The sequence below is a fragment of the Opisthorchis viverrini genome (assembly GCF_000715545.1).
Source record: "Opisthorchis viverrini unplaced genomic scaffold opera_v5_320, whole genome shotgun sequence".
Classification (NCBI taxonomy): domain Eukaryota; kingdom Metazoa; phylum Platyhelminthes; class Trematoda; order Opisthorchiida; family Opisthorchiidae; genus Opisthorchis; species Opisthorchis viverrini.
The window spans coordinates 236,070-246,268 of NW_008751978.1; the positions used below are offsets into that span (position 1 = coordinate 236,070).

Consider the following 10,199-nt stretch of genomic DNA (forward strand, 5'->3'; position numbering starts at 1 on the left):
GTGCGCCACAGAACAGGCATCGGAGTACCCCAGCCCAACACCGCGTAGGTTGTTATTTAGAGGGTACCTAGCTATATATCTCCTTTTTAGGCTCAGCGATTCCATTCTGGGAGCAACATAGATGTCTTCGGAACATTGACCGAATCTGGTGGGAACACCGGATCAGCAATTCTGAAGTACGTCGAATGGTATTCGGGAGGAATAACTCACCCTCGATAGATGAACTGATTACACTGCATAGTTTGCGCTGGATTGGCCACGTGCTGTCGACCGACTTCCTCGAAGGGCTCTTTTCGCACAACCACATGAAGGGTGGAAGAGCCAGAGGCAGTCAACCAATGACTTGGCAGCGAAGTGTGAAAGCCATTACCAGCAAACTCAGGTGCGCTGGTCACTGCCGTCTTCCTGGATGGGGACCCCGAGACGGGCCATATCAATGTCCAGGGCGAAAAATTTATGGCTATCGTATGACTGCTTCTTGCAGCATTTTCAACTGTGCTAAGCAACTCAGTAACTTGATCGTACAATCGAACAGCAGAACAAGTACTGTCCCAATCTGATCCAATATTGACTTTCAAGTCAAGCTACTTCCATAAAATGTGATTTTTTGCAGGAAAGCTCATGGGATTTCACGCTCACTTGTTATCTAACTGGTGAACTGCTATGGATTCATTGCTCCCCGTTTGCTCGTTCTAATTTCGTCACGCACTGCCGTCAAAACCAACCTATTTTTCTGGGTTGCTGCTACTAGCCTTAAGCCGAATGCACGGAAGGCTTATAACACTGCATTTACCTTTAACGGTCTTGCTGGGACTGTACTTCGTTTGCTGATAGGGAGAGCCAGTCTATTCGAAGGGCAAGTCCCCGTCGTCATCGAGAGTACACCACCCCAACTGGAAAATTAGCAACGTCTCTGGAAAACGGAGAATGTCACAATGGCTTATGTGAACATCCATAAGGAAAAGTTAGCATGAAAAAACTTGACCATCTGTTAACATGGTCATCGCGAAGAGATTAGACGTTATTGTGGGGCAAGAGTTCGCGTATCCCAGCCAAACACTGAATTATAGTGGAAGGCATCAAAAAGGAGCACATGGTCCCACATCAGGTCAGTCATTGCAGAGAAGTAGGGGCAAAGTGGCCTAAGTGGTTAGAGTGCGAATTTACTGACCGGAAGGTCCGTGGTTCGAATCCGACCTCCGCCTCTCGACTTCCCCTGTCTAGGCTTGGGCAACCAGGCAGAATCTTAGCCCTCGTGCTTCCTTCGGGTGGCATGGCAGCTAGGCACCGGAAGGGTACTAAAGATGAACGCTTGCAGAGAAGTCTAACATAAATGGTCTCCCGATCCGTCAGTAAGGAAATTGTAACAAATATGGTGTCTTGCGGTAGCGTTACGGGAACCACCTGTTGTTGAGGTTAGGATTCAAAAACTTTCGCGGGGGAACATGACCAAACTCAGTCTATGGTTTGCTCGCCCCCGTCACACATACACCTGCAGCTCAAAAACATGTGTGCCAATGAATAAAAAGATGTTTTGGACTGCCGATCGTTTTCAGACTTTCCTGGATGATCTGTACCTGATTATCCGTGCGCGCCGCTTGAGACCCCACAAGACCCAGCGCCCTATCGACCTTGGTACACAGTGTACCGTCAACCCTAGTTAGCTCGCTTAGCTAATGCCTTTGTTCTTGTATACCAGGTTGGTGTTGGATGAAGCTTTCAAAGTACGGTGAGTCAGGCTCAAACAGCTCTAAGATAAGTATTTCCCTAATGATCGAAGATGTAGACAAGCCGTTTATCATCCCTAGCGTTCCCCCTAATACTCGAATGGCATACTAAATATGACTAAAAAATGAGCTGGTGTGTGTTGGGGCTAACCAACACAAAAAAACAGGAGTGCTGGTAACTCTGGAGATAGGGTTCCCTGATAGACTGGTTGTGGGAAGTGTAATTGTTGGTAACAATAGTGACTCACTGCCATATAGGGTTTGCAGCCAACGTCATGAGACTTGGCGATACTATCAACCAGTTCACCGGATATTCCGAAGTCACATAACTTGATATTGCCTTTTCGGTCGATCAGAATGTTTGACGGCTTGACATCTATGATAAAGGATGTGCAAGGAGACGCGGAAATTCAACAAAAGACCAATGTGTCAGCTGAATGACGTATGCTTAGAGGTGTACAGGGCATTTCATTAACTAAAGCCCAGCTCGAATGGATTGTGTCCAAATTAATCAGACTACTCGCAAGTAGGCAAAAAATAACTTAGTGTTGGTGCTTGCAGGCTTCTAGTGGAATGCACACGCATGTTGCGAACACGTTTGCCTACTCAGACGTTAAAATTCAGATGCGTCCAGCGTGTGTTGGTGAAGTAGTTGTAACACGCTCGCTTCACATGTCAAAAGTGCGGAGTTGAAATCCCGGCACGGCCAAGGACATGCACTTCCGATGAGCTCTGATAAGAGCGAAAATCGAGACCAGTGCTCCCCCCATGGTGTGGACTCAGAAGAATGATTGCCCCAAGACAGGAGGATAACTGCTCAAACAACAGTCATGCGAGTGTGTATTCTAAAAGAAATACTGATTGAGTCTCATCTTGCTGGACGTAGCCCGCTGCTGCTGTTTGATTCTAATCGGGAATCATCAACGCCGCACAAACCAGGAAGACGGAGGAATACCGCAACGCTGTGGAGTCAGCTACGGATTGTTAACATGTTCCCAGACAAGAGATACCAGCACTCATGCACCAACAGCGCAAGTCATACCGGACGACCTAAAATTGATTGGAGTGACAAATTCACAAAGTAATGGTTAGGTACTTTCCTTTGTGAATATTCTGTTTACATTTTAAATGGTGACCTTCATAATACGGCAGGTGTCGGTGGAACAACATTCCAGAAAAGGCGGAACAGCAATTCACTCCGTCAAACGTCGTCCCGAGTAATAGGCTGAAGACTTCAAGTAACAGTTCAGCTGGCCTCCTTCAAAGTCATCATCATCGATAGCATGACATCAGTGTTCAACACCGACACTTCACTGCCGTACTTTCAAAGCAACAACTGGGAGAGCCCAGCGGACCTGAATGGGACGACGCCACCAGCCCGCCATCAACAACAGAAACCCAGCGCGAGGTATTAATCCCCAGGCACGATAAGGCACCTGGCGCGGATGGTCTGTACCCCGCACTCTTCAAAGATAGTGGCGAGGTTCTGGTGAACAGTTTGACGACCATACAACAGAAGATTCGGAACAAGAACAGAATACGTGCCGGATAAGGCTCCCCGACCGTCATCCCAGTTTTCAAAAATGGCGCAAAGACGTCATGCGAAAACAACTCTGGCATCAGCCGTCGCATCTAAAGTGCTCTCAGGAAGTATTTTGCGTGGGTTGATCGGTTATCGGGAGGGATAAATTCGTGGGAACCAAGCTGGATTTCTTCGCTCTCGTCGAGGATGCATCGATCATATGTTTACCTTGAGACAAATTCTTGAACAGACCCACTGCTTAAACCGTTCCACATTGGTTATTTTTCTTGATCTGAAATTTGCTTCTGACTCTGTTGATAGTGAGAAACTTTGGCTGTGTCTTGGAGTCAAAGGTGTCCCTTGAAAAATTTATATCCCTTATGAGGGTACTGTATGCGAACTCCTGTGGGCAAGTACGAGTATACGGGAAGCCTTCATCTGAGTTTGCCACGTCCAATGGTGTAAAAAAAGGCTGCTCTTCTAGCCTTTCCTCCCTAACTTTGTTACTGATGTGCTGGTTGAAATTTCTCTGTCGGCCTCAGAAACCTCGGGAGACAAAATGCGTCCGAGACGTTCCCTCACAGACATTGATTATGCAGACGATATTGCTCTCCTTGGTTCAGATCCTTCAAAAATGTGACTATTGTAAATAACTTGAATAACTCTGCCGCACAGTTTGGCATGCTCCTACAAGACTGGAGTGGATCAAACCTCATGCTTGCGAACGAGCTGTGATGTGATATGTAAATTTGTTTGCCTGAACAGCGGTTTAAGTTCTGTGGACTGGCTGGAGATGAGACTATTTCTCGAATCGGAAAGGCCAGGACAGCTTTTGGCGCCGACTTGACGTCAGTTTGTCTGTCAAGGGCAGAGTTTACACTGCGGCGGTGCGATCCATACTGCTTTATGGGTCAGAGACGTGGACTCTACGCTCAGAGAACGTACGAGAGATGTCAGTGTCTCTGAAGCAATGGTCGAGCCTGGTAGGAACATAAGGTCAGCAATGCTGAGGTACGCCAGGCGGTACCATGAAGAACGAACTCTCCCGAGATAGATGAATAACTCATGCCGCATAGGTTCTGCTGGTTAGGACATGTACTCTGCATGCCAGAAGATCGACTGCCTCGCAGAGTTCTTTCCGCCCAGCCCTGTGCTGAGTGGAAGCGACCGACAGTGTATGACCTGGCTACGAAGTACGAAAACACCAACCAGTTGACAACTGCCGTCTCTCTGAAAGTATGATGTTTTTGGATTGAGCTATGATAGTCTGTCGAATTATGAAACGTAAACAACAAAAAATATACACCAGTGCTAAAAGAACAGTTTGGAGCGACGGAAAACATTCCACCGTGCTGTTCTCCAAAGACCACTGCCCCAGCAACACAATAGCTGAAGTGTGCCTACCAAACTGTTCAGAAAGGTTGGAAGACACCCTGATCAGATCACCTTAATGTGTGCATTCTTGTAGAAACAAAACTACACAACAAACGACGGCAGAGATTTACGGTCCTATGCCTAGATACGTACCGTTAGAATAACAAGGTACACATGACAGGTTCTTTTTGGCACATCCTTTGAATAAGGGCCGACACAGTGTTTCAGCTTTCAAACCGCATTGTAAACTGTCAAAGAACGGTCCCGAACAGAAAAAAGCAGAAAACGTTTGTGCGTCAATAGAATCCGAATGCATAAATTACGACTTCGTAGTTACTTTCATCAGACAAGCAGTTTGTGATCCCATGTGACTTCACGCGATGACAGTTTGATCGATACTGTAGAGCAGCATGTGTTGAGCCTACCATAAGTTTCGTTCCAGTGAAAGCTCATCCAATGGGTGTAGCAGGAACGAAACTTATGCATGCTGGTGTTTCGGATTAGCATACCTTTAAATCTAAGTCTCATCGGTTTCATAATTACCGGGTACTCCACAGGGATCACGGAAAAAGTTGGGAACAACGCTTGTACGACCCCAAGTAGTCGGGTTTGTATTGGCAAAAACAAGAAATCACTTAAATTGATTGATTGATTCCATCTACCTGGCAAAGCTACGCGATGAATCGCATTTCTAACGTAATACTCCTAACAGGGTTGTTTTGTCGCGATCTATGAATGTATATTGGGGTCACTTACAAAATAGCCCACACCCAGGTGTCCATCCATGAAAACAAACACAGAATGGGAACTCCTCTGTATAACAAAAACTTGGAAAAAAGCATACCTCTGTGAATCACCTTCAGTTCAACCTTCAAATAATCCAACGCCGCAATGGTCTACGGGGAGGGGTTGGGAAGAAAAGAAAATGTATTAGTGTCGGCGTAGCAGGTGATGAGATATCAACGTGCACCGAAACAGCACCACAAATGACATCTCGTACCGAAATACACTTCCACGATTTCCTTGAAGTGACCACTGAAACTCCTTATTCGACTCCAAAAAGTGACATGCATCCACATGCACGTGTTTGTCTAATCCGGCAATTTTGGCTTTCCAACTCCAATGCCTGAGCCTGAATCTGATTGTAATGTGATGTGCCGTACTATCGTTATAGGCTTCAAAACGAAGGGGGTCAAGTTCGAGCTGAGTAGTTGACCTGCAGATTGTTTGATTGTTCGGTTCTATTCCTTCACTACAAGACGACCTGAAGCATGAGATGGCTCAGTGTTTGAGGCGCGAGCCTGCTGACCGGAATAACCGTGCGACCAACCGAACCTCTGCATTTTGACTGTTCCTGTCGGGGGTGGACTGAGCAACCAGAGAGTATCTCAGCCCTCGTACTTCCATCGATAAACGTGGCAGCTAGGCAACGAGGGGTTGTTACAGTCAAACCTATTTTTAGACGGCTTAGATCTATGACACGTAAATATAAAACCCAATCAAGAACTCGTCAACCAACTTATCGTGAATGACTCTTTCGATCAAACAGGAAAAGTCCGAAGCTCATCTATAGCCCAGTAATAAACCATGTACCAAGAGCAGGTTGGTTCCAGCTGCTACAGTTTCAGTCACCAGCAAATGAAAGAAAGGGGATGTATAGCCAGACATTGGAGGCGATTGCACAATCACTTAGTTCGTTTCGTATATTGCTCTGGATGAACGGGAAACTGAGCAGCTGTGCAGTGAGGTAGATGGTGTTGAGTAACGAGCTCCACTGACGGCGCGCTTGGGCTGTCTGCTAGTGTAACTAACTACTGGTGAGTTGAGGCCCGGGGTCCCACACCAGGGAGAAGGTATTTGTCATCCCGACTGAGGTTACTGGTTAGCGTTTCCATAGTTCCTAACCAAATCATATTGTCCACCGTTAAATCGATCACATTATGGATAGCGCTGGGCAAAAGAGCTCTATGAGGCAGACGGTCCTCCGGCATACGAAGTACATGTCTTAACCAGGGCAAACTATGAAGTGACTAGTCCATCCATCGTGGGGGGTCCCTTTTTTTCGCGTTTCCGACCCTTGAAGCAGTACAAAAAGTACCACTGCAGCTCTGCCCTCAACAGACATCAAGTCGGCGCCATGGATCTCGGAGGTTAGCAAAAGCTGTTCTGGCCTTCCCGACTCAAAAAGTAATCTCATTTCCACCAAAACTTTTACAGCTTCCCAGACAAAAAAATCGCTCAGCTGTAGCGCCCTTTCGGCAATTGCCATTTTCCACCAAAACTTTTACAGCTTCCCAGACAAAAAAATCGCTCAGCTGTAGCGCCCTTTCGGTGCTCAATTGCCATGCCATCAAAGGGAGGCACGAGGGGTACTGCCTGGTAGCCCAAGCCTAGGCAGGGGAAGGCGAGACAGAAGTCGGGTTGGAACTACGGACCTTCCGGTCAGTAAATTCGTACTCTAACCGTTCAGCCAGCCCAACCCTTTCCCAGGTAAACAAATTTATCCACCAAGTGGACCGGCTCATCTGCAAACATGAGGTTTGGGTTTGATCCAACCAAGTCTTGTAGCAGCACTTCACAGTTCAACATCATCATCATAATCAATATCAGCTGTAGTACCGCGTACTTGTCGAACAGTGAATGTAGCTTCCAGTTTCGTTCACCGATGATTCGGGAAGGTGGGGTAGGTAGCTGCGCACTGGAGGCGGAAGCTGATAAATTGGTGCGTAAATACAGCACTGTAAGTGGACTGTTAAATGGGGGATTGGGAAGGGGGCTATGCATTGAAGGCAATAGCTTGGATGCACGAGCACAGTTGAGGGCGGGACTGGGCCATGCCTTACAATGTCTCTAACCATTGATATGGCCCGTCTCGGGATCCTCATCCAGGAAGACGGCAATGACCAGCACAGTTGAGTTTGCTGGTAATGGCTTTTATACTTCGTTGCCAAGTCAGTGTTTGACCACCTCTGGCTCTCTTCAACCTTACACGTGGTTGTGCGAAAAAGGACCCTCGAGGAAGTCGGTCGACTGGCATATGCAGCACGTAGCCAAGCCAGCACAACCTATGCGGTGTGATCAGTTCATTTATCGAGGGTGAGTTGTTTCTCCCGAATAGAAAGAAAGAAAGCGTCCAGCTGTAGCACCCTTCCGGTGCCTAGCTGCCATGCCACCGGAAGGAAGCACGAGGGCTAGGATACTGCCAGGTTGCTCCAGCCTAGGCAGGGGAAGTCGAGTGGCGGAGGTCGGATTCGAACCACGAACCTTCCGGTCAGTAAATTCGCGCTCTAACCACTTGGGCCATCTCGCCCCGAATGCCATTCACCGTACTTCAGAATTGCTGATCCGGTGTCCCCACCAGATTCGGGCAATGCTCCGAAAACATCTACGGTCCAACACTGAAAGTCTCTTGACGTCCTCGGCGCGCAGCGGCCAGGTTTCTGATCCTTATAGTAATATGGAGCGCACCGCAGCATTGTTTGTCTACTACCTCAATCGGTTCATCCGCAAGCATGAGGCTAGGGTTCGAGCCCACCCAGTCTTGCAGTAGCACTTTACACTTTGCAGGTGTGAAGCGCATGCCGAACCGTGGGGCAGAATTATTTAGATTATTTAGTATTGTTTGCATTACCACAGGGCCATATCCCAGAAGAGCTATGTCGACTGAGTCGTTGATATCTGTGAGCAGACGCCCCGGGAGCACTTCGACCCCACAGGCATTAGAGGGGAAAGGTGAAGGAGGACAGTCCTGCCGGACACCACTGGATGTGGTGAACTCAGGCTAGAGCTTCTCGTAGACTTTCACACGGCCGCGGGAGTTGGCGCACAGCGCCTTAGGGATGGTCAAGAATTTATGAGGGACACCTTTGCTCCTCAGACACAGTCATAGTGCCTGACGGTCCACAGAGTCAAAGGCAGCTTTCAGATCAACAAACACAACCATTGTTGTGTCATGACTATATAACCCATACCTTTGCATAACCCATTAACTCGTGATTCTCACTCTATTTTCAGCTCATGTACTACAGTTATTAGACGAATAAAGCGTATATTACGTCTTTCTATCGTCTCCTTTCTAATCCCGTCCTGGAACTACTCGACTCTCGCAACAGTGTCCTTACATGAAACACTACAATCTATGCATAAAGTATGAGAGTCAGAATATAAAACATATCCTTTTATGGTCGCTTGGTCGCAGGGTTCACTGGAATGTTGCTTGTCAGGTTGAGTTTAGGTGTTGACCTCTGTTATGCGTACAGTACTGATCTAAAATAGACAATCGGTAGCGAATCTAGTTACGATTGTCTTGTCACTTCAATTTCACTGCCAATGAGGTCATTATACCCAAGCAGATGGCAATTTGTGCCGCACTCAGGTGATTCATTACATATCTGTTTGGGCAGCAATCGAGTTGAAATTGTGTTTTTCATCCGTACGAATACTAATGTTTGTGTTCCGATATAGTTCGTTCTCACTTAAAGGCACAATATGGTAGCCATCTTCATATCTGATAGGAGGGTTGTTGTATTGTGAACGGTTGGTTAATATGTGGATCGGTCACGTCATACAAGGAGGACTACAGAAAACCGGAAAGGGAGCTATTCAGTCTTTGTTCGGCAACCTACGTTGCAAAGAAGTCATGAGTCAATAAATCTCCTATCTGTAGTCATATGGTTAAATAGCATGAAATTTCCGAAAAAGTGCATATCGATGAGATACAAGAATGGCTGTATTGGGGTGTCTCTAAGTGTATGTTATGACTATATATACCCATACCTTTGCATAACCCATTAACTCGTGATTCTCACTCTATTTTCAGCTCATGTACTACAGTTATTAGACGATTAAAGCGTACATTACGTCTTTCTATTCTGTATCCTTTATAATCCCGTCGTGGAACTACTCGACTCTCGCAACGATTTAATCGTCCTATAAAGACAAAATGGATCATATTCTCCGACCTACGGTTTTCGCTTACCCGCCCTGCTGTATGCAGCAAGTAAGGCGACCCGGCTGATGACCCCATGCGACGGCCGATGTGGCATGAGTTTATTTGTGTATGTGCAATTTATGGTTGCACGTGGGCTGGGATACTGCCGTGGCGCCCACACCTAGACAGGAGGAGGATCAGGGTCCTCAACCAAAGCCTTTGGCTCAAAAGCCTAACCCAAAGGCAGCGGTGTTTGGCAGGAAATGCAAATACATTACCATTCCTACGGAACAAGTCGCCACATGTTCCAACCCCCAACCTGGAGGGTCAGGAGACTGTGTTCGTCAGACCTCTAACCATTGACCAACCTGGTATGAGAGATTCTGTGAGTGTCGCGGGACACTCTCCAGTATAGCTCAATGGATCGCTGAGGTGCGCAAACCGTCACACCACGGTAAGGTCCAGTCTCTTCGTGACGGGCCCCAACTGATTGTAGCTCTGACACCGTCAAAGACAGGTTTTACGACGCCCTGAATGCTCTGCTGCGGCGAGCTAAAAGCTCAGACATTGTGGTGGTTGCCGGAGATATGAATGCGCAAGTAGGCAGGCTCAGTGCATCTGAGACTCAATTGGGCGGTCGACATGG

General features: G+C 47.2%; 1 protein-coding gene across 1 annotated transcript in view; it reads right to left on the reverse strand.

Annotated features, from left to right (window-relative positions):
• Positions 1-10,199, reverse strand: part of T265_15010 (hypothetical protein) — a gene marked incomplete at both ends in the record, with an annotated part of 31,463 nt that overhangs the window by 6,011 nt on the left and 15,253 nt on the right. The window contains 3 exons of the mRNA XM_009176190.1: positions 1,976-2,103; positions 5,468-5,519; positions 8,114-8,404. Of these exons, the coding sequence (XP_009174454.1) occupies positions 1,976-2,103; positions 5,468-5,519; positions 8,114-8,404 (471 nt within the window). The remainder of the gene's footprint in view (positions 1-1,975; positions 2,104-5,467; positions 5,520-8,113; positions 8,405-10,199) is intronic.